General features: G+C 43.8%; 1 protein-coding gene across 1 annotated transcript; it reads right to left on the bottom strand.

The window, feature by feature from the left end:
- Nucleotides 1–1015: 1015 nt before the first annotated feature.
- Nucleotides 1016–20468, bottom strand: LOC121849580 (probable RNA-binding protein 46). The gene is made up of 5 exons (XM_042337647.1): nucleotides 20349–20468; nucleotides 16012–16183; nucleotides 9500–9967; nucleotides 4429–5223; nucleotides 1016–1377 (listed from the first exon to the last, which is right to left on the bottom strand). Exons 2-5 carry the CDS (start codon nucleotides 16160–16162, stop codon nucleotides 1175–1177), a joined length of 1617 nt encoding a protein of 538 aa, XP_042193581.1. The 5' UTR covers nucleotides 16163–16183; nucleotides 20349–20468; the 3' UTR covers nucleotides 1016–1174.
- Between the last annotated feature and the right edge of the window lie 5024 nt (nucleotides 20469–25492).

Genomic DNA, 25492 nt, shown 5'->3' with positions numbered 1-25492 from the left:
GGGATTACTGAAATACATACAATAATACATTGTAATACATACAGTTGGGAATTACTGTAATACATGGATGGCAACAACAACAGCAAAATTACATTTGTATAGCACCTTTCACGTTGGGAGAACATCCCAAGGTGCTGGACAGACAAGAGTTTCGGACCCGAGCTGGGGGTTGGGGTCAGGGAGGATGTAGGGCAGAGGGGGATGCAGGGAAATCGAAAGCAAGGTTGAAGAGTCTTGAGATGGGTCTTGAAGGAGGCAAGGGAGGGGGCAAGGCAGAGGGACTGCGGGATGCCGTTCCAGAGGGTGGGGGCAGAGTCGCAGAAGGCCTGCCCACCAATAGTGGGGCGAGCGAGGCAAGGGACGTGAAGCAGGCCAGAGCCCACAGAGCAGAGAGAGCGAGCAGGATAGTAGGGGGTTAGGAGGTCGCAGATAACTTCAAGTACAAACAATACTTGATGGTTTGACTATTCACACACAAAAAATGATATCAAACAAACTAAAACTAATAACTTTTCTTAGTTTAAAATAAATATGTGCGATGATTGAACTTTGTGACTTTAGTTCTAGCATCAATAGTTTTTTAACATACACTTTGTCAGTGCTCCATCTGGTGTTACAACCTTCCATCCTGAAGAAACTAATCTGTTTTAAGTACTTTAGTTTTTTTAAAAAAAGCAAACTAGAAAATGTTTTAGTAGTATTTAATTGAACACATGATTGCAACAATTTAACAAATGCAATATAAATACTTGCTTCTCAACAAGCAGAACATCCAAATATGGCAAAAACAAGAGAAAAGTGAAGCTTAACAGCGTGAAACAGTGACAGTGAACTCCAGCTATAGTTAAGTCCTAGTAGAAATCTTCACCTTATTACATTAATCATGCCATAGGTGTTAAGCACTAAGATAGCTAAAGGACAACAAAGGCAATTAATTTGTCACTGCGATGAAAAAACGACAAATTCAGAACAGCATTCTCAAATTTTTAACAAGAATGTAAAAACAATTTGATAAAACTTTAATACACAGAAAGAGGTTACACATTTGTGCTTCAATAAATTCCATACAGTGTAACAATCGAACAAAATTTTTTTGAGAAAGTCAACCTGTCAATCTGTGCTCCAAGAAAAAAAAACATTTACAATATTTTGTTATTCAACCTACAATACTTTTTTAGAAGAAAGATCCGTGGCTGGAGACATACAACCGCTGTCCAATATGATTGCTGTTACCAAGAGGTAGTGTGGGTGACAATGGATAACTAGGATACGAGTAAGGCCTGGATGTATACTGAAGCAGGCTGGATGCGGAAACAGGAAGAGCTGTACCAACTTGAGAAAGGCTATTCACAGAATTGGTCCGACGCAAACTGTAGTCTGAAAATACATGAATAAATAGAATTATAGAATTATAGAATTGTACAGCACAAAAAGAGGCCATTTGGCCCATCGAGTCTGTGCCAGCTCTTTGAATAGAGCAATTAATGTCAATCCCACTTCCCAGCCCTTTCCCCGTAACCCTGCAAACCCGTCCTCCTCAAATACCCGTCCACCGCGTTTTTAAAAGTAGTTATTAAATCGGCCTCGACCACCCTTTCAGGCAATGCATTTCAGATTCGAACAACTCGCTGCGTGAAAAAAATTCTTCTCACCTCCCTTCTGTTTCTTTTAGAGACTATTTTAAATCTGTGACCTTGAGTCACCGACACACCCACCAGTGGAAACAGTTTTTCCCTTTCTAACCTATCAAATCCCCTTATGATTTCGAAGACCTCTATTAGATCTCCTCGTAACATTTTCTGCTCCAATGAAAATAATCCCAGCCTCTCTAGTCTTTCCTCATAATCAAGGTCCCTCATTCCTGGTACCATCCTCGTAAATCTCCTCTGCACCCTTTCCAATGCCTTAACATCCTTCCTATAATGTGGTGCCCAGAACTGGGCGCAGTATTCTAACTGAGGCCTAACCAGTGTTTTATATAGGTTAATCATAACCTCCTGACTCTTGTAATCTTGAAGCCTTGGAGGAGTTTGACTTCCCTACGTGATCCTACAAATGGTCTTGGTTTGGTCTATAGCAGGGGACTAGCTACGTCATATACCCTAGACCGGCGGGAGCGGCCCTTCTCCTAAGGGGTCGTCCTCTGCGACCGAGCGCTGAGCTTCGGGAGGGACGCACATGGAGCTGTGAGGGAAGGGGGACACCCGCCTAGCCAGCCAGATCAGCCGAATCAACCCTAGCGATCAATGGGGTGACAGATGTTGCAGCCAGATCGACCTCACATATTTCATAAGTACTTTTTAACTGTGGTATTTTAACACATAAAAATATGCAAAGTACTCTAACATTCACAAATTAACATGCTACAACTTTCAGTTGAATCAAACGATGTTCACTAAAAATAGCAAACTTTGTTATACACACCTTTATAAAAGGAAATCCCACCTGAAGCAATGTATGAAGACAAAGAATAAAGATTTTCACTTCCAGAAAATAACAGAAAGTTTGAAGTAAAAGACCTGGGTCACTAGATAATAGGGCAAATCATAAGTGTGAAAAAACACACACCATCACCACATGCAACAAAATATACCAGGTCAGTTGAAGATTTTACTCTCTTAAATTTAAGATCAACCATTCCAGGAGACAACCAGCAATATGGTTTTACACTCACACAGAAAATGGACCCTCAGGACCAGGCTCTGCCAATAGGGACTGCCCATAGGACAAGGAAGGATCACCGACTATCTGCAGCATGCAAGTTAACGTAACTTTCATTGCTAGTCCCAATCAGTATGGATTGTGTGTCCTCCATTTGGAATAGGGGAAACAGCAGAGACTCTGGATCCCTTTCCTGAAGACCTAGTCGCCATTACCTCTCCAAACTACTCAAACCACTGCAGGAGTAGAAATAAATGAACTACTGTAACCTGACTAAGCCAGTGGAAGATAACGATCCTAACTATTGGGGATATTAGTCAAGATAGGGAAACCTCTTTCCCTCGCTCAATCATACGCCAAAGAAAGCACATTGTTTCGACTCAAATTAGCATTTCTCTCAACATATGAATAATCACTTCAACAAACCCAATGAGACCAATATACTTTGCTATAAACAGCATGTAATCAAAATGTAGGGCTAAAAGATCTGTAACTTGTGTCTGACCATATATCTATATTTTACCTATATGTAAAACACGTGAATGAACTAAACTTCCTTTTAATCTCAGCAAAACATTCATATATTCAGAGGTGTTAATATCTGCAATAAAACCACAAGATTATTATATAATAGTTAAGGATTATTTGTTGAAGATAGGAAGTCTTGAAGCACTTTGTGCAACTGGCTGGGAGTCCAAGCAGGGGTTAGGGGTGGGGGGAGAACTGAAGGGAAAGGTGTCCAGAAGCACAGTCTTAAGGCAAGTTTTGAAAGCAGGGAGAGAGGGACTCGGCAAAGGAGTTCTAGAAAACAGGGACAGAATGGCTGAATTAATAATTATAATAATTCTACGATGGTCGGGTGGATCAGGCAGAGGACGCATTTGCTGTGTGGATGGAGCAGCAAGAGCACTGAATTCGCAAAGGCAGGGTGGAGTAAGGCCATTGAGGCATTTGTAAGTGAGGAATAATCATCTTGAGTTCTATCTGCTGGGGGTTGAGGAGCCAATAGCATAAAACAAGGGCATGGGTGATGGGCCCATGACCTGTGGTGCAGGAGAACAGCCGGCAGATTTTTGTAGTTTGTGTAGGGAGGAACTGGGGAATTTAGCAAGCAGAGTTTTCGAGACTGGAAGTGATGAAGCCATGGATGAGGTTCTTGGCAACTTTGGGGGGGTGGGGGAGAGAGATACAGTGGCGGAGGGAGCTGCTAATATTGCAGAAGCAGAGGAAAGCAGAGCTAACGAGAGCTCAGCTGTAAAGTTTAAAGGATATTTGAGGAGGGACAGAAACACCAAGGTTCCATCTCAGCTCCATGAGGTAAAGGGAGCATCCCCTGTCAGTGGTTGAGCTGAGAAGCAATTGGCCGGGGCAAAAACATTTGGTCATTAAAGCAGTGGTCCTGAAATGGAGGGGAGAAGCAAAAAGAAAGGTGGGTGTGGATGATATCACTAAGGGGAAGGGAAGGAGAAGCCATCGGAGAAAATGAAATGAAGACGTTGGGATAGGTAAGTGTGAAACCAAGAGAGAACGCAGCCAGGGCTGAGCAGGTAGGACACACCGTGGAGAAGGATATATTGGTTGGCAGAGCTGACCGTATCAACTGTGTTAGAGGCTGAAGAGGATAGGGAGCCTAAAGGAGCCCTGCTCACAGATGGGGAGTACAGTATTGTGGTCAAATATCTAAACAAAACACTATATTCAGTTATGTTTGAATGGATCATATTTTAGTACATTCAAATTCATTATGAATAGCAAATAACAACCTACCTAAATGTGTTAATGCATACTGTGCTGCCAATTCCTTAGCATCCTCCAGCATCGTGCAGAGCTTGTCAGGCATGAAACGGCTTAGTGTACCTTGCGAACTGTTTGCAAGGGATGGAATAACCACTTTGTAAACAAGCAGCTGCTTCCCATCTTGACTAGTAGTGGAGTAGAGGTAGTATTCAGGTGGTGCCCAATTATTTTTGTTGCAGTAATAATCCAAATGTGTGACAGAGGACTGAAAATGACAAGGCTTTAATGCATATATACTTAAAGGTGTAAGCTTTATTCCTGGGAAAAGAGGATAAGTGCACCTCTCCAGTTCAGGTGAGCATGGGCTGTGATGACCATTCAGACGTGCTGGTAAACTTGGCGATCTTCCTGGGGTTTTTTGTCCTCCATCCTCTTTGTTTGTAAACGTCAGTCGTTGACTTTCACAATTAAGATTAAATTGACTACCTTGAGTGTATTTCCAAGAGCCATCTTTATTAACTGGCTTTGCAAGGGTGACCTCAATGCTAGCACCATCTATACACTTATCATTCATCATATTCATAGCAGTAACTGCATCATCCCTGTCAAAGAAGTGTACAAATGCATAGTCTCTGAGTTTTTTTACACGTTCAACTGCTCCAGGTTTGATTTTGTTAAACTCCATCTTGATAGTCTCCTCTGTTGTCAATATCATCAGGTTTCGCACGTACAATACCTTAACCTTTTGCATAGTTTCTTCATCGACTTCTTTCTCTGGATCTGCCCAATCCACCTGAATAGTATGGCCCCACAACTGAAACGTTCCTGAAAAGAGTCCACAACGTATCGTATTTTTTATTTTGAAAAAAGTTATTAACTTCTAAAAAATACTTTTTAGTTTAGAATTTTTAAGGGTTGATAATCCCTCAAAAAAAAGCAATAATAAATTGGTCATTTCAATCCACGACTGTTTGTGGGACACTGCTGTGCGCAATTGGCTGCCGCATTTCGCCCACAAATATACTTGCAGTCTATTCTGTGAAGCGCTTTGAGACGTCTAGAAGACATGAAAAGCACTATATCAAATGCAAGGATTATTATTATTAATTACGTTGTTCCAAGACACTGTTGATTAGTACTTATAGAGGTTGATATTAGTGGGACATCCTCCTGACGTGAAAGGCGCTATATAATTGTAAATTTGCTATTGTTATTCAAATAATGAATATTTAGGAAATTACTGCAAAGTAGTAATCTAACTAAAGCATTTAGATAACATATTCTGTTTATAATCATTATTTTAACCCAGAGATTACATTATTACACTTAACCCTTGGGAGTACTGCCATCACATATTTGTATTAAGGATAAATCTTCCCTTGAGCATTGCCAATGTGTGCAGAATTCACATATGCAGCCTGGCATTTTCTACAAAGTAAAAGACAGTTTTGGTGGCTTGGAACTCACACACAAGGGCAATATCCACTTGTCCCTTATAGTCAACAGAAGGGACTTTTATTCCATCAGTGAAGACAGGAAATTGGTTTTAAAATAGTTAGCACAAGGAGAGAAGCTAGCACACCATGAGCTGATGACCGTCTTCTATTCTGTAATATCTATCATTTCATGACCAAATATTTAGAAACATATTGAGTTGTAACATGCATGAAAGAGAAAATATTCACATAATAAATTCATTTCACACATAAGGCGATCGTGTGGACAAGAGTGTTCTAAGTATGAGAATAATCATTGAGAGTAATCATTGAGACGTCTCAAAGCGCATCACAATAAACTCTATTATTGTGTGAATTTTGTGGGTGAACGCAGCAGCCAATTTTGCAAACAGCAATGTCCCAAAAGCAACCAATTTTATTTGGAGGAATGTTGGCAAGGACACTGGGAGAAACTTCTCTTTTCACAAATGCCTGGAATCTTTAACGACCACCTAGACAGCCAGACAAGACCTCAGTTTAACCTTTCATCCGAAGCAGGCTTCTCTGAAAATACAGCACACCCCATGCATTGCACCATCAACGTAGATTATATGGGTTCCAAATCCTGACATCGGGCTTGAATCTGTAACCTTCTGACTCAAAGGTGAACATGCTACCAACTAATCCTGTCTTACCTTACATATGATGCCCCTTATATAAGAGATTTATACCATAACTATAAATAATCAATTTGGCCAAGATAACCAGACTGGCCAAGATGCTACATTGCCACACCTGTCGACCATCACTCTTCTATTCAGATCTTATAAAGAGTCCAACAATCTCAGCTTTGATTCTCCACATAGTGTTTACCCCACTAAAATACATACACAGAATATACGTCCACAAAATACAGTCAATCCACTTTACAATATACCCTTTAAAGTGCTTTGAGAAGTCTCGATGACACGATGAAGTGCTATACCCAGTTTAAGGATTATGAATATTATTATACAATTGCCTTGTGAGTACTGATCTTCAGCCACAAGCCACACATGCCCTGCTCATTAAAAACTTATTTGTATAACAACAAACAACATCAAAATTACATTTATAGAGCATAACCTTAGTGCAAACAGCTTTTTTTTATTACTTCTTCATTCTGGATCCAGCTCTCATCAACACAAGGCATACTATTACGGACATGAACAAACTTTTTACATCCCACATTACATCTAGCCTTATCTTGTGGATTCATAGCTGTCAAAAATACTTCCCAGTCAGTACAATATGCATCTTTACTTCTTTTTTAATATACCTCTTTATCAGGAAGACAGCTACATTTGGTAAAGAAAATCAAACAGTTCCACCTTTCCACTACTTTCTTCATGCAATGCTGCATCTCATACTGCAAGTGTAAATATTGATCTTTAGTAAGTTAAATGAGCAAACTTATGTTGAAGAAAAGCAAATTTATCTGACTATTACTCAACATGACCTACACTCGCATCTTTAAGATCACCATATTCTGTGTTTTCTGCTTTCCATTGCCTCACTCATCTCAATGCTGAACATGGTGAGCAGCAAGATTCCGCCCCTATCGAATGGACAGACACTAGGACGCATTTCTTTATCCAGAAGGTATTTAATCACGGAAATAGTTTACCTGGGAGGGTGATTGAGGCTAGAATCCTGGGCTCATTTAAAAAACACAGCTTGATGCTGTGATAAGACAGCAGAGTGATATTCTGGAAGGATGAGATAAAATGGTACAGCAATCGAGGTTCTATAATTAGTCTCAGTACTCTTTAGGTTAGTGAGGAAAGTATGAGTCAGGATTTCAGTTCTTGAGTTCACAATTGACCCCTATTGGGAACTGAATGAAGCCACCTGGTACAGTGGTAACATTCCCACCTGAGTCAGTAGGTTGTGGGTACAAGACTCATGTTGGGCGACTTGGATTCATATAGTCTAACCTGACACTTCAGTGCAGTGCTGGGGGGGTGTTGCATTGTCGGAGGTAACGTCCTTCGGATGAGACCTTAAATCGAGGTCCTATCTGCCTGTTCAGTTGGATGTTAAAGATCCCAGGGCACTATTCGAAAAGAGAAGGGAGTGTATCCTGGTGTCTTGGCTAACAAATCCTTCAAATAAAATTGGTCACTCATACCATGGCTGTTTGTGGGACATTGCTGTGCGCAATTGGTTGCCACATTTTGCCAACACTTTATAGTATATCATGTGAGAGGTTTGAGATGTTTCAATGACGTAATAAGACCTATATCAAATGCAAGGATTATTGTTATTATAGATTGAAGACAGGTTTGGATTCAGCTGAGTGAATGAGAAACTGCTATTATTCTTACAATAAAAATTAATTAAAATTTTTAACACACCTACACACATAATTGTAGGATAGGATTCCAGCAAATATGTAGTGCAGTTTTACCAAAAAAAATTGCTAAGTGTTACTACTTTTGATTTTTCTGTTACCACAAATAATCCAAAAATAAGTACCATCACACTGAGTGGTAAAATGAGCCTATATTTTAACAATATAGACATTTTTTTAATTCTCTCTTCCTCCCTTCCTGAGGCATGAACCGGTTTCATAGGTGCCAGCCACTCTCTGCCAAGTGCCAGTTCTTTATTTATGAGCCTCGACAGTGAATGATAGCAGGTTATAATAATAATAATCCTTGCCTTTGATATAGCACTTTTCAAGTCTTCTAGACGTCTCAAAACGCTTCACAGAATACACTGTAAAGTGAATTGACTGTACATTTGTAAGCGAAATGTGGCAGCCAATTGCGCAGAGCATTGTCCCACAAACAGTCGTGGATTGAAGTGACAAATTCATTATTGAGTTTTTTTCTTGAGGGATTATTATTAGGTGTGTGGAGTAAGGAAACTTGCCCAAGGTTTCGCCTGCCGAGAATCGAACCCAGGTCTCTCGTTTGAGAGGCAGTGCTCTAACCACTGAGCTACAGGACTCCACATCCAGCCATCGAGAGAGAGAGCACTAGAGTCTGGTTGATTCTACCCTCCATAACTAAGAATACCCCAAATAGTATTGGTTTAATTGCCTTAATCTGAGATTAACTAACAGTACAGAGTAGGGTAGATCCAGGGTAAAAAGCTATACAGTTACTGACAAAGATCCATAGATCTCAATATCAACTCTAAAATCATCAGTTAGCAAATTCCATACGGTTAAAAAAAATAATCTTTGCATTTGATATAACGTCCTATCATGTCGTCAGAACATCTCAAAGCTCTTCATAGGATTTTTACTGTGAAGTGTAGTTACTGTATATTTTATAGCAAATGGTTGTGGTGAAGATGGCTGACAAGCAGGTTTCCTATAGAAGCAGCCCAGTATTGTATGACAATACTTTTAAGATAATACTCATAAAAAAGCATAAAACATTGGGACCAAATTCAGTAAATTTTCCACAGAATCTCAATTTGTCTGAAAATAGGAACTAGATAAACAGTATTGTCAGGAAACCAACAAATTGAACTTGTCAGGTTGTCTTATAAAACAATTATTTTGTTGAAAGAAAAAAAAAGCTTTTTTTTCCAAAATGATTTTTACGTTTGGTGATTTTTTAAGTTTTGCTCATCTATCAGGTTATTTTTAAAATACAATAAATAGTAAGTACCTGGGATAAGCTTTCTTCTAGCCATGGCAGCAGCTCTGTGAGATTCATATTCTACAAAGGCAAATCCACGATTCTTTGTTTTGTCAGTAGCACTTGGGTAAACAATGACATCTACAACCCCTTCCGTTACATTCCTCATTTCTTCAAGGATTTCTTCTTTTTTCTTTTCTTTTGGAATTGCACCAATGAAGAGTCGGCAGTTATCCAAGCTAACACAGACACCAATAAATTTTCCAGGTCGAATTTCATAATTGTTCAGCATTTTGATAGCATTCTGAGCTTCTTCTCTTGTAGTATACATTACAAAAGCATAGCCTCGATTCTCACCACTGAATTCCATCATCAGCCTGAATTCATAAATTTTTCCTGCTCTCTGGAAAACAGGTACTAATTCATCTTCATACATGTCACGTGGAATCTTTCCTACAAATACTTCACATCCACGAGGTGGAGGTGGACTTTCCCAACCTGTAATAAGATAAAGTAATAAGTACCATATTTTGTGTTCCAACATTACAAACAAATGCATCAGTACTCACTTTTACAATGAATTAGACATGTTAGCTAAATGAAGAGATTTGCTTCCTTTTGGGATTCCATGAAACCTATTTTTCAACTGGTTGCCTTTTCTCCAGTGTCCCTCGCTCATGCATCAAATTTAATTTAGAGAGCAAGATGGGCAGATGACAATTCTAAGACTTCGTACTATCACTCTTAACTAGGTATTAAGGAATGTGCAATAGGAATCAAGGGATCACTTTTCCCTGATTTTCGTAATACTCTATGGTGAAGTTCCCCTTTTTTTTCCTAATACTTTTCAGCAATCAAGCTGGGCGGGACAGACAAGAGTTTTGGACCGGAGCTGGGGGTCAGGATCTGGGAGAGTGGAGAGCAGAGGGGGAGCAGGATGATCGAAAGCACAGTCGAAGAGTAGGGTCTCGAGATGGGTCTTGAAAGAAGCAAGGGAAGGGGGACTGTGGGATGGAGTTACAGAGGGTGGGGGCAGAGTGATAGAAGGCTCCCCTGCTAGTGGGGCGAGCAAGGCGGTGCACGTGAAGCAGGCCGGAGCCCGTCGAGCAGGGGGAGCGAGCAGGATGGTTGATAGTTAGGAAGTCACAGAGGTAGAGGGGAGCAAGACCATGGAGGGCTTTGAAGGTGAGGACCAGAATCTTGAACTGTATCCTATGTGTGATGGGAAACCAGTGTGGAGTTGGGCGAGGATGGGGGTGATAGGGTCAAAGAGCCTGGTGCAGGAGAGGACAAGGTTGCAGTGTTCTGGATGATCTGCAGCCGATGGAGGGAAGAGTTTGGGAGGCCGACAAGCAAGTGGTTTGCAGTCAGGCCTCGATGTAATGACTGCATGTATGAGGGTTTCAGCAGCCTGCGGTGTGAGACAGTGGCAATGCCGGGCGATGTTGTGGAGGAGGGGGAAGGCAGAGCGAGTCATGGCACAGATGTGGGGTAGAAAGGATAGTTGAGGGTCAAACAAGACCCCAAGGTTCCGGACTGGCTTAGTAAGGTGTAGTGTGTAACCATGGACGGTGATGCTGTCAGTGCCTGAGGTGTGGAGGCGCTGACGGGAGCCAATCAGGAGAGCCTCGGTCTTGTTGACGTTCAACTGAAGAAAGTTAGCTCTCATCCAGGACTTGATGTCTGACAGACATTCTGTCAGGACAGCAGTGGTCCTGGAGTCAAGTGTGGAGGCAGAGGTACAGTTGTGTGTCATCCGCATACATGTGGAAATTGACCCCATGTCTGTGGATGATGTCACCAAGAGGGAGCATATAGATATTGAAGAGGGGACCAAGGACAGAGCCCTGAGGAACACCACACGAGACGGTGCAGGGGCTAGAGGAGAAACAGTTTGTCGAAATAAGTGGAGGCGGTGTGAGAGGTATGATCTGAACCAGTCAAAGACAGAGCTCTGAAGGTTGAGGTGAGAGAAGCAGTGGATGAGGATAGAGTGGTCGACGGTGTCGAAGGCAGCAGAGGTCAAAGAGGACGAGGAGGCAGAGGGAGCCCTGGTTGCAGATGGACAGAATGTCATTTGTCTTTTTTGCCCAGCGCTGTTCCTGTGCTGTGGGCAGCATGGAAACCCGATTGGAGGGGTTCGTGAAGGGAGTGGCGGGAGAGGAAGGAGCCAAGCTGGGAAACAGCAACTCATTCCAGGACCTTGGAGAGGAAAGAGAGGTTGGAGTGTCAATGGACAGAATCAATGGACAGAGAGGATCATGAGGGATGTATACGGGCCGGTTGGGAGGGGGAGATGGGGAGCATGTAGTTAACGGAATGGCAGAGGCAGCTGAGCGGATCCCCTCGCCTTTGGATTCGAGAAAGTCCAGGATCCCCTCGCAGTTGGCATTTGAGGTGAGGATGGGTGAGGAGTGAGACGGTGGGTGGAGGAGCCGGTTTGTGATGGAGAAGAGGAGCCTGGGGTTGTCCTTAGCCTCTAAGATAGTCTTGGAGTAGAACGACGATTTAGCGGAGGCGAGGGCGGAGCGGTAAGATTTGATAAGGTCCAGCCAGATTTGCCGATGGACCATTAAGTTTCATTTAAGCCAGGTGCATTCAATGTCACGCACCTGTGCTTTAACGGAGCGGAGATGGCTGGTGTACCATGGTGACATACGTGAATAGGAGACGGTTCGGGAAGGGAGGGGAGCAAGGGAATCAAGAGTGGAGGAGAGGGAGGCATGGAAAGAGTGACAGAAGAGGAGGTCATTGAGGGAGGAAGCTCAGAGGGGAACGAGCTCAGATGACTCCAAGGCAGCCGAGAGGGAGGGGGGGAGATTTTTTTCCAGGGGCCGGAGGAGGTGGAGGTGTTGGATGGCAGTGGGGAGAGGGATTGAGGAGTTTAGGGAGATGAAGTGATAGTCCGAGATCGCTTTGTCAATGATGATGAGGTCCAAGACAGTGAGGCCCCGAGAGATCACCAGGTCAAGGGGTTGACCGCGAACGTGGGTGGTGGAGTGGATGTGGAAGAAGAGGTTGAGGGAGGTGATAAGGGAGAAAAAGTCAGCAGAGGTAGAGCAGGAGGGGGTAAAGTGAAGGTTGAAATCGCCTAGGAGGAGGCGTTTGGAGCAGAGGGTTAGGGAAGATAGGAGGGTGGAGATGTTGGGGATGAAGGTGGGGGAAGGCTGGGGGGGGGGGCAATAGATAAGGAGAATTTTGAGAGAAAGTTTGGAGGGGTGGTAAAGGATAAGGTGCTCAGAGGGGACGGTTCCAGAGGAGTAAAGGGATAGACTGAGTGGGGACCGTGAGATGAGAGCCATACCGCCACTACAGTAAACCAGGTGGCCTCTATCAGGGGAAAGATGTCGCCTGGAGTAATCCAGGTTTCAGTGAGGGTGAGAATGTTTTCGTCGGCAATGAGGTCTTGGATGGTCAGTGTTTTGTTGGAGAGAGCAGACATTTTGTAAACCAATGGTGAGGGGACAGTTGGCGGTGGAATGTGAGGAGCGAGGGTGAGGACTGACAGGGAGGGTGGGGATGTGGATCAGGGAGAGGTTAGCTACCCGTGGTCAGGAACCGATCAGCCTTGCGACGAGAATGGGGGATAGAGCAGTCAGAGTGGCTGCTGTTGGACAGCTGCGGCATCTGCCACGGTGGCCCTGATGGAGGATTCGCAGGCTGGAGTAGAGGGAGGCTGTGGAATGGTCAAGCAAGGATAGGAATTGAACAGTGGGGGGGGGGGAGCAGCGAGGCATGGTTAGTCCACTGACGAGGATCATCATGAGGAGAAGCAGCAATGTTATAGTTCAGGCTGAGCAATTCAAAGGTCTTTATCACGTCTTTCAGCCGTCTCAAAGCACTGCATAGAATATACTGTAAAGTGAATTGATTGTATATTTTGTGGGCGAAACGCAGCAGCCAATTGCATACAGCAGTGTCCCACAAACAGCCATGGATTAAGTAACCACCGTCTAGGCTACTAAGAGAAGTGCTCCTTTGTCTGAGGTGCCGTCTTTCCAATGAGATGTTAAAACAAAGTCCCTTTGTTCTGTTCAGTTGGATGTTAAAGATCCCGTGGCACTACTCAAAATTGAAGGGTTCTCCGAGTGTCCTGGCCAACAATCCTCCAGATAAAGTGCTCCGAGACGCCATCTAGAAGAACTGATAAAGCGCTGTATCAAATGCAAGGATTATTATTATTATTTTAAGCATTACTAGCACTGAATAACTGGAATAGAATTGTAGCATGCTTTTTAAACTTTAAAACCTTTCCATTTCTGATATAAAAAGCTGATTATCTTTTCAGTTTTCATTTGTGAAGTTAAGAACTTCTTAATCCTCCATACCTATCCCTCCGACTCACTGAGCCTGTAGCAAACCTGACGCAAGGTTCAATCCCTTTTTTAAAAAAAATTATAAACAACAACTTACACTTATGTAGCGCCCTCCATGCAGGGTAGCGCCTCAGAGCACTTAACAGTGGCGGAGCCTGACTCCGAGCTGGGGGTGGGGGGGGGAGAGGTGGCCGTAAGTATGGCCAAAGAGGAAGGTTTTCAAATGGGACTTGAAAAAGGGGAAGAGAGGGGCAAGGCGGAGGGATTGAGGGAGTGTACCAGAGTTTCGAGGCGGAGTGGCTGAAAGCGTGACCTGCGATGGTGGAGTAGAGGGTGTGAGGGACGAGTAGGAGGCCGGTGCCAGTTGAACGGAAGTACCGATTTGTGGATTGGGGAGTGAGGAGGTTGGAGAGGTAGGAAAGTGCCAGGAAATGAATAGATTTGAACACGAGTGTGAGGATCTTGAAGTCTATCCGTTCGGTGATGGGGATCCAGTGGAGCCTGGACAGAACTGGTGAGATGTAGATATGAAGTTTGGTCCAGGTCAGTATGCGGGCAGCAGAGTTTTGAATGAGCTGGATCTTGTGAATGGTGAGTTCGGGAGACCAGTGAGAAATCTGTTTGAATAATCCAAGCGGGAGGTGATAAACGCATGCACGAGGGAACAAACGCATTCAAATATTACCAAATATAATATTTGGTACAACAGAAATCCAAAACAAACACGCAAGGTTCAATCCGCACTTATCCTTCCTAACCCACATCTGAGCCCTGACCAGGACTGCCTTCCTCGACCTCCACATTACCTGCCTTCCTCTATTTTTCTAATGCACTCCTCACCAATCCCCCTAGTCCTACTATTAACAAGGTTCAAATGATTCAAAACTCTGCTGTCTGTGTCCTCAACCATATTTGGCTCTGCACACACCAGTACTTGCCAGGGTCCACTGCCTCGCTGTTTCAAAATGGCTCAATTTCAAGATCCTCACTCTTGTATTCAAATCACTTCACGGAGTGGCACTTCCCTACTTCTCTGATCTGCTCACACCCCACTGCTTTTGTTTCAATCGGCACAGATCTGCTGCACGTATCTTGTCCCCACAAATTGGAGCCATGCTTTCAGACACTATACCCAGAATCTCTGAAACTCTTTGCCTCAATCGCTCTCTGCCCATGATCACACCTGAAAATTTTCCTCTGACCATTCCTTCAGTCATCGGCCACCTCCCCCCCTCCACACCGGCTTTGGGTCAAGGCCACGCTGCTGTTGTGCACTCCATGAAGGGCACTACATAGATGCAAGTTGTTATTTGCATTAAATTTCATTTGCTATTTCTCTGTCCAATCAGCTAACCTCTCTATGTCCACCTGATGTTGCATACAATATTCTTCACTGTTAGATACACTCCCTATTTTTGTCATCTGCAAACTTAGGAATTGTGCCTCTTACAGCAGAATCCACAATATTTATAAATGGAAAATAACAGTGTCTGATCCTAATACATGCCAGACCACTAGGGAGCACCACAAATTACATCTCTCCATTCTGAGGAACAACCATATACTCCTGTCATCTGTTTCCAATCCTTTAAACAACTTTCTACCCACGCTGCTGTTTCCACTTATGCCATCTGCCTTCATTTTTTCAACAAGCCTCCTACGCAGCATTTTATCAAAAGCCTTCTGAAAAAATAAGAATATCACATCCACAGCCTTACCTTTATTTATCTATTTTCTTAGTTATTTCATTAAAGAACTAGTATGGGCTTGATTCAAATCCAGGTCTTGGGGGTAAAAGTATTCTCTAGCCCACTTCATGACACAATACAATTTCAAATGAATTCTTATAATTTCTACCATTTCTCCACATAAAGATCCAAACATTACTGAATGAATTAATCTATTGCTGGATATTCAATTGTATTTCCATTTTTCACAACCTGTAAAAATAGAAATATTTAATTATTCATCTTGATTTGGAATGTTATTATACGTGAATCAAATAAAATAGAGTATAAAATGATTATTTTGAAATATTTACAAATGTACATTTTTCCTGGCTTTCAAGTTAGCATGCCAGTTTCCTAGACTGTACTGAAGGCTGTGGACATTGCATCTTACAAGAACTTGTGGATGCCTTGTATGTGACGAAGTAAAGGAAGAAAAAGGAGCTGTGAGGATGGTCTACCTTCTAACATTTGCATTTCTTTAATATGATGCTCTTACCTGGTGGTGGTCCACCAAACTTTCTTTGTCCGTTTTCTTGTATCATGGTGTAGCCAGTCTGGTCCATCAGAGCAAGCAATGCTGCTTCATTCTGGTTCGCTGATCCAAGTTTATTGGACCCATTTGTCACGTCTAGGTTTTCTGCTGTCATGATCACAGGGAGTACTCAAATCTATATTAAAAACCCAAGACAAAATGGGTTTTCAGAATAGTTTTTCTATATATTTCTGCACCACTATTCATTATAGCCATGACGTGATATCAAGTATATTGAAAATAACAGATATTTCTCATCTATTTTCAGACTATTAGAAAGTAGTTACTGTAAATTCTTGATAAGTTCAGCTTGGTTTAACATGTCACTACCATTTCAGTCATCATGCTGTCAATATCTCAGCTGCATTAATTTACGTATTTATGCACATGCTTAACTGCAGATAATTCGTCACTTAGCCCTTTTATCCTGAAGTCACAAGTTATCTGGTGTTTTGCTGTACTATACTGCACCAATCAACTGAATTGTAGTAAACTGTTTGCAGTTGACTGAACATTACTTTACTCTTTTATATCAGCATTACTCTTTTAACTCTTAAAATCATACAACTAATCAAGTTACACATTCACATCCATAAACAAAATAATAATCCTTGCATTTGATAAAGCACCTTTCATGTCTCAAAGCGCTTCGCAAGATATACTGTAAAATATAGAAGTCATTGTGTATTTCTTGTAGGCAAGCATAATAGCAGCAGTGTTTGAAAACATCCTTCCCGTGCCCTGACCCATTTTTATTTGTCTTTTATATTTAAGGAAAATAAAAAAGTACCGAAAAAGCAATTACTCAGCCTGATTTCTTTAAAATATACTTTAGTCAGAGAGAAAAGAGCATTCCTCCATTTCTCAAGAGTAACGTTCTCATGCCTGGTAACTTCCACGTGAACAAAAACAGTATGTACAAAGTATATACACTGTGTGTGTACATTGTGGTGTGTGTGCGTATACTGTGTGTGAGGTGGGGGGTATACACTGTGGTGTGTGTGTACACTTGCGTACAAAGTGGCTGTGTTTTCAGGATGCGTACACTGTGAGAGTGTAGAGGTGTGTACACGATGTGAATACACTGTGTGTAGAGTGTGGTGGTGTATACATTATGTACAGGTTGTACATATGTACACAGTGTGTGCATACTGTGGTGGTATACAGTGGGGGAGTGTACACTGCTTACTGGGTATGTACATACATGATATGTGTGTACAGGATGTACAGTATATGGGGTGTATACACTTTGGTGTGTGTTTGCACAGTGGGTTTGTGTGTAATGTGTACAGGGTGTGGTGTGTGTACACAGTGGTGTGTGTACAGGGTGCAGTGTGTGTACAGTGGGGTGGGTGTGTGCAGGGTGTGGTGTGTATACGGTGGTGTATGGGTATAGGGTGTGGTGTGTATACAGTGGAGTGTGTGTACAGGGTGTAACATAACATGTAGGAGCAGGAGTAGGCCATTCGGCCCTTCGAGCCTGCCCCGCCATTCAATCATGGCTGATCTTCTAATCTAACTCCAGCTAATACCATAACCCTGCCTTATCCCCATATCCCTTAATCCCTTTTGCAATAAGAAATCTATCTAACTCAGTCTTGAATATGTTCAAGGACTGAGCGTCAACAGCCCTTTGGGGTAGTGAGTTCCTTACATTCACTACCCTTTGAGTGAAGAAGTTCTTCCTCAACTCAGTGCGAAAGGGCTGCCTCTGATTTTAAGGTTGTGACCCCTGGTTTTAGTTTCTCGAACCAGGGGAAACAATCTCCCACTATCTACTCTATCATGCCCTTTGATGATCTTATAGGTTTCTATAAGATCCCCACTAATTCTTCTATATTCTAGAGAATATAGGCCCAAATTGGTCAGCCTATCCTCGTAACTCATCCCCTTCATCCCTGGTACTAACCTAGTAAAGCTACGCTGCACGGGTGTGGTGTGTATACACAGTGGGGTGGGTGTGTACACGGTGCAGTGCGTATACACAGTGGGTGGGTGTGTACAGGATGCCATGCGTATACACAGTGGGGTGAGTGTGTACAGGGTGTGGTGTGTATACACAGTGGGGTGGGTGTGTACAGGGTGCGGTGCGTATACACAGTGGGGTGGGTGTGTACAGGGTGCAGTGCGTATACAGTGGGGTGGGTGTGTACAGGGTGGTGTGTATACACAGTGGGGTGAGTGTGTACAGGGTGTGGTGCGTATACACAGTGGGTTGGGTGTGTACAGGGTTCGGTGCGTATACAGTGCGGTGGGTGTGTACAGGATGCCATGCGTATACACAGTGGGGTGGGTGTGTACAGGGTGTGGTGCGTATATACAGTGGGGTGGGTGTGTACAGGGTACGGGGTGTATACACAGTGGCATGGGCATGTACAGGGTGTGGTGGGTATACACAGTGGGCTGGGTGTGTACAGGGTGTGGTGTGTATACACAGTGAGGTGTGTATACACAGTGGGGTTGGTGTGTACAGGGTGTGGTGTGTATACACAGTGGGGTGGGTGTGTACAGGGTGTGGTGTGTATACACAGTGGGGTGGGCGTGTACAGGGTGTGGTGTGTATACACGGTGGGGTGGGTGTGTACAGGGTGTGGTGTGCATGCAGTGGGGTGGGTGTGTAATAATAATAATAATAATCCTTGCATTTGATATAGCGCTTTTCACGTCGGGAGGACGTCCCAAAGCGCTTCACAGAACACACTGTAAAGTGAATTGACTGTATATTTGTGGGCGAACGCGGCAGCCAATTGCGCACAGCAATGTCCCACAAACAGTTGTAGATCGAAAATGACCAATTTATTATTGTTTTGTTTTGGAGGGATTATTATTAGGCTCTGTGTGGAGTAAGGAAACTTGCCCAAGGTTTCGCCCTCTGCCGGGAATTGAACTCAGGTCTCTCACTTGCAAAACGAGTGCTCTAACCACTGAGCTACAGGACTCTGGGGTGTACGGGGTGTGATGTGTATACACAGTGGGGTGGGTGTGTACAGGGTGTGGTGTGTATACAGTGGGGTGTGTACGGGTGTGGGGTGTACACATAGTGTGGGTGTGTACAGGGTGTGGGGTGTACACATAGTGGGTGGGTGTGTACAGGTGTGGGTGTGTACACACAGTGGGGTGGGTGTGTACAAGGTGTGGGGTGTGTACACACAGTGGGGTGGGTGTGTACAGGGTGTGTACACAGTGGGGTGGGTGTGTACACACAGTGGGGTGGGTGTGTACAGGGTGTGGGGTGTGTACAGGGTGTGTACACAGTGGGGTGGGTGTGTACACAGTGGGGTGGGTGTGTACAGGGTGTGTACACAGTGGGGTGGGTGTGTACAGGGTGTGTACACAGTGGGGTGGGTGTGTACAGGGTGTGTACACAGTGGGGTGGGTGTGTACAGGGTGTGTACACAGTGGGGTGGGTGTGTACAGGGTGTGTACACAGTGGGGTGGGTGTGTACAGGGTGTGTACACAGTGGGGTGGGTGTGTACAGGGTGTGTACACAGTGGGGTGGGTGTGTACAGGGTGTGTACACAGTGGGGTGGGTGTGTACAGGGTGTGTACACAGTGGGGTGGGTGTGTACAGGGTGTGTACACAGTGGGGTGGGTGTGTACAGGGTGTGTACACAGTGGGGTGGGTGTGTACAGGGTGTGGGGTCGCCAGTTAAACGGCTGTGTGTTCTGTCTCTGTTGAGCTCTGGGCGCGGGGCGGGAGCGGCGCGAGAAGTGCGGCCGCGTGGCCCGAGGCTCGGTCGGGCTGAGGTGGGGGGTGGGGGGGGGGGCAGGGGCTTTGCTCAGCCTTTTCCTACAGACCCCCCCGTGGTTTCCTGTCCGCCGCTCTCTGGCTCACAGCCGTTAGCTCTTAGAAACAGGAGGGAAACGATCTCCAAATCAATTCAACTGCGACATCACTCGACGCTGCTGCACGTTCAGGACAATGACGACGAGGCCAATTTAAACCGCTCGCCTCTCGCTTTATACCGAGGAGTTTCATGTATAAAAGGGACATATATATATATATACGTATATATATATATAAAGGGAAAGACCCCGCAACACACGGGAAGGCGACAGAACACGAGGGAAACAACAGGTGGCTTTCACACACGCGCAATTGTCGGCGCGGCCATTTTATTCATCTCTCATATCCTTCTTTCCAAAAATGTAAAGAGAATTTTTTTTTTTTTTTAAACGGTCTCTCTCTCTCTCTCGTGCGGAGGAAAAGGAAGAACCCGTCACCCCCCCTTCCCTTTTCCCTCCAAAAAAAAAATAAACAAAAGAAATCGAATTTGCCGCGAAGCCGCGTCGAGCTGACCTTTCTGCTCCCTCAGCGTCTGCACCGTCTCTCTCTCTCTCTCTGCGCGGCCGCCGTCTCCTATGTATCGTCGCGTCGGTGACCTTCCCCCCACCCCCGCCTCCTCCCTCCCTCCCCACCACCCACTTCCCGCCTTCACCCCAGCTGCCTCACGCTGACTGATTGACGGACGGACAGGCCAATCAGCCGGCAGCAAATCCGCCATCCGCTTCCGTCCACTCGGTGGCGGTGAACCAATCGAAGCGGGCGGTTGGAGGGAGAGGAAACGCCCAGTGATGTCATAGCGGAGTTGGGGGGAGGGGCCTAGACTGGCCTCCCGGACACGTCACGGGGAGGCGGGGGGCCTGTGCGGTCGACCGTGGGAGTCACCAATAATAAATAGCGACAACAACTTACATTTGTGTGGCGCCTTTCGCGTGGGGAGTGCGTCCCAAGGCGCCGGGCAGTCATGGATCCGCCCGCACCGGAGCTGGTGGTTGGGATCGGGAGTGGTGGAGGGCAGGGAGGGTGGGGGCGGGCGGGTTGGAGGGTGACCGAAGGCGCGGTCAAAGTGGTGGGAGGGTCTTGAAGGAGGCAAGAGAGAGCGGAGCGGAGCGGAGGGACTGGGGGTTGGAGGTCCGGAGGGTGGGGGTAGAGTGGCTGAAGGCCAGGCCGCCAATGGTGGGGTTAGACAAGGCGGGGTACAGGTAAGACTTTGGTTTAACGTCTCACCTGAGGTACGGCAATGCCCTCCAATGAGGGACCCTAAGCATCTCATTGGAATGTCAGCCTGGACAACACGTTCAAAGTCCCAATGTGGGGACTGGCTCCACAGTCTTCGATTGCTGAGCCAGGAGCGTCCACAATTCTCCAAAGCAATACTGATGACAGCACAGCCAGCTTGGCTCATTGGCAGGACTTGGAAGGACAGACCACTATAACAAAAATCATCCTTGCATTTGATATAGGGCCTTATCACGTCTCCGAGATGTCTCAAAGCGCTTCACAGAATATACTTGAATGTACAGAATATAAGTGAATTGATTGCATATCCTGATTGGCTCGCGTCAGCGCCTCCGCACCTCAGGCGCTGACAGCATCAGCATCCAAGGCTGCACTCTCCACCTCTCAAAGCCAGTCAGGAACCTCGGGGTTCTGTTCGACCCTGAGCTGTCCTTTCTCCCTCATATTCGCGCCACAACTGGCACCGTCTTCCATCACCTCCGGAACATCGTCAGACTACGGCACTACCTCACCCCTCACGCTGCTGAAACTCTGGTCCACGCCTTTATCACCTCAAGGCTGGACTATGGGAACTCTCTCCTCACCGGCCTTCCCGCCACCTCCCTCCACAAGCTGCAGGTCATTCAGAACTCTGCAGCTCGTGTACTGTCCCGCACCAGGCTTCGGGACCACATCACTCCCACTCTCGCTCGCCTCCACTGGCTCCCCATCCCCAGAGCATCGAATTAAAGATCCTCATCCTCACCTACAAGGCCATTCACGGCCTTACTCCCTCCTACCTCTCTGACCTACTATCCCCCTACTTACCTGCCCGTACCCTCCGTTCCTCTGGCTCCGGTCTGCTCCACGTCCCCCGCCCCAACCGCCCTACCATCAGTGGCCGGGCCTTCAGCCTCTCAGCCCCTCGGCTCTGGAACTCTATCCCCCAGTGCCTTCGCCGCCTCCTCCCTTTCCTCCTTCAAGGCCAGTCTCAAGACCTTTCTCTTTGACCGTGCCTTCAACTCCCCTCTCAACTCTCTACCCCCTCCTCGCTCCCTCCCTTCCCTCCCCTCACCCTGACCATTTCCCCCTTGCTCGGGTCCCGACCCAACTGTTCAACGCCTTGGGACGTCCTCCCGACATGAAAGGCGCTCTATAAATGCAATCTTGTTGTTGTTGTTGTATATTTGTGGGTGAAACGCCGCAGCCAATTGCGCGCAGCAGATTCAAGGGAAATCAGTGTCAGGACTAAAATGCTAAGATACTGGAATCCAGGGCACTGAGTGATTAGACCTGAGATCCTCGAGGTACTAACCGATGTGGAGATTATAAGTGACTAGATATTCATTCTATAATCTACCAATATTGCTGTACCAATATATCCAGGTCTTATCCGTTATGTATGAGCTTGGTGATGTTGTTGCTAACACACAAAATGAAAAAGAAAAAAACACTTCTTTTTCCGAATTAAGTAAGCAAATAAAGATGTTATAAGAAAAAAATATGTAGTGTGTGTGTAATTGACTTGTTAGAATGGTTTGGCTACTTAAGCATAAGGTAACACTAGTTCTACTGATCCCAGAATGAAATGTGACAGCTTATTGAAGCAATCACTCACCCGTGACCTCAGACACTATGAGAGCATTTGCCAAGGGGATTGAAGAGAACTTAAAATCCAAGGTCAGGCATGGTCACTGTTAAGGAGAATAACTCTTGTAAGTGGGAGCGTGATCTTATCTGAGGCTGTCACAATGTATTGGGGGAAATAGGAATGGAGATAGCTAAAGATTAGAAACCTAGTTAAAATTAAAGTAATAAAAAGAAAAAACAGTAGGCAGCAATGGTGAAATGTTAAACAATATACAGGAATATATAATTATGATTTGATGTAAATTTTTGGATCAAACTATAAGAAGCTCTGCAGCAAAGAGCATAAAGGTGTCAGTAGCTTTGGGAATCTGGAAAGAAATACATTGAAATGGAAAGGAAGAGACACAAGCTAGTAAATTGAAGTGAAACATGTTTTAACAATATCAACAACTAAACAAATATCTGTTACTTGAAAAAGGCATTTCAGTTTATTTGAAATATGGAATAGTAACCTTTTAACTGAGATGTCAATCATCCACAAATCTAAGTTAGTTAAAGAGTAAAGTAAATTGCCCTCTAAATAGCCAGACATGTTTGGTTATAAATAGGTAATTACAACAACATTATTGAATAATGGATATATATCATAGTGGAAATACCTGCTTCAGAACGCATCAAAAAACAAAAAAACAACTGTAAACAAAATCACTTGGTTGTGCTCTAAGCAGACAGATAACTAACAAAATAATAAAGTAATACAAAGCCCTGGAATAAAACATTGTGATGTTAAAGGCGTTTGATATCTACAAGGCTGGACTCTGAACTCTTCTATGGGGTAAGTTTCAATCAGTCTTTACTGTGTCAACTGCTAGAGGGAGGACAGAAAAAGTGATCTGGAATCCACACTGAGATTGACAATCTCACCAGGGGCTCTGACAACCATCACAGATAGGAGACTATCATCTCATTCTTGTGTACTGGATTCAAAGCTAGGTAAGAGAGATGAAAGGTTATGTTTTGTTTAATCCACTCTGACATAATATACCCTGAGGAGGTGCTTGTACCAATATTTGCATTATAGTAAGTTTCTCTTTTTCTATATCTGCAAGTATGAAGGGTTATAACTAAAACTATCATTGGAATGAACATCAAGAGGCGTGCCTGAAATCTTTTGGCTTTACTTTGCATTCTTCTGTAGCCTCAGTACCATTAACAACAACAACAAATTATACTTGCATAGCACCTTTCACTTTGGGAAGATGTTGTCTTTCAGATGAGACTTTAAACTGAAATCCCATCTACCTGTTTCCAGTTGAACATTGAAGATCCTATGGCCCTACACGTGATACTGATTACTCACAAAATGTTTTGAGATGTTTCAACATGATAAGGTGGTATAAATATGAATGTTTTGTTAACCTTTCATTTTCTACTGCTGGAGTTGAAGCTGCTTTTGTATGTTTCCATTGTATGTTCTCCATTGCTATTGTTATAATTTCTCAACAACAACAAAAAATAAACGAGCATTCACTCAATTGATCTGTATATTTGATAAAATAATTAAAATTTCTTGCTTAAAGAGTTTGATAACCATGGTTTTCAAGAAAAAATCTGAATAAGGTATCTATTTTTTTCAGGCTATCGCACAGTAATGTTTCTCAATAGTAACATTTTATGTGATTCTAGCAATCTGCTTATGTTTTCCAAAATGATTCAAATTCTACTTAAAAGTGTCTCACAAATGCACCCTATGTACTTATGAGACAGAGAAACAAATCTAAGAGTACATTTTATCTTATGAGATTAAAAGACATTGTATATGTATTAGAAATAACTTGACACCCACCCCCCCACCCACCCCAACTCCCAAGCACACACACACACCATACACAGAGTACAATTTAAAACAATTAATTTAAGAACTTAAATGATTTGAATTCCCAAAGCCTGATAGTGTTCTTTTACATCACTCATCAATAAAGTGCCTACAACATTAAATCACTGTTCTACCTCCTCTCATTCTTACAAGCTGTACATGTGATATATTGATCCAATTCACTGAACTGTGCACTTTCCCAGTAGGTTTATGTGTTAGCTGCTGCAAATAACAATTTTTTTCTGTGTATGATCTGTTCATCTGAATCTTCATACAAAACAATTGTAATTTTATTGTGACTGGGAGCCCAAGTTACTTAGCTTATATCCACTGGACATGCGATTATTCGGGTGGGCTTCTCGATGGCCTTGTGAGCTTGTGAACTGTAGGTTGCCCACCACTGCTTTATTTCATGAAAACTGCACGAGTTGTACCTTAAGCCAACTATTTAGTTGGAGCAGAAACTATTGGGCGTACAGCCTCTTCAAGACATATGTCTCACCAGGGTTGCATTACCATGATCCATATTCAACTTTTTTTTCTGTTTTACATTTTTCTCTTTTTTAAAATGTATTTCCTGTGGAATGATCTCCCTAGTTGTATTTTGTGTCCATTAAAATGCCTATTTTCTCTAGAAGTTGGACATTACTGTTTCAAATTGCAATGTTGCTCTTAGAACTCTCAGTTATTAACTTCTATATTTCCAATACAAATATGTTTTTTATGAAATCCTTCATGCTCCTTTTGCCAAAGAAATCTGCAAATTCCTCAACAGGTCATTGCTTGCACTGCTGTGAACTGATAAGTTATTGAAATTCTCAACTCTAGAATACTTAAAGAGGGAATCAGCTTCCCAGTTCTGACCAGCAACCAGATTGTCTGAATCCCATACACCCTACTTCAATCAAACTGTTTTATACAGTTTACAAATATTTTATTTTGGTAACTAACAAAAGGTATCACATATATGTAGAAT

Source organism: Callorhinchus milii, unplaced genomic scaffold (genome assembly GCF_018977255.1).
Source record: "Callorhinchus milii isolate IMCB2004 unplaced genomic scaffold, IMCB_Cmil_1.0 Scaffold1, whole genome shotgun sequence".
In the NCBI taxonomy this organism is placed as follows: Eukaryota; Metazoa; Chordata; class Chondrichthyes; order Chimaeriformes; family Callorhinchidae; genus Callorhinchus; species Callorhinchus milii.
This window is presented reverse-complemented; position numbering and strand designations above follow the sequence as displayed.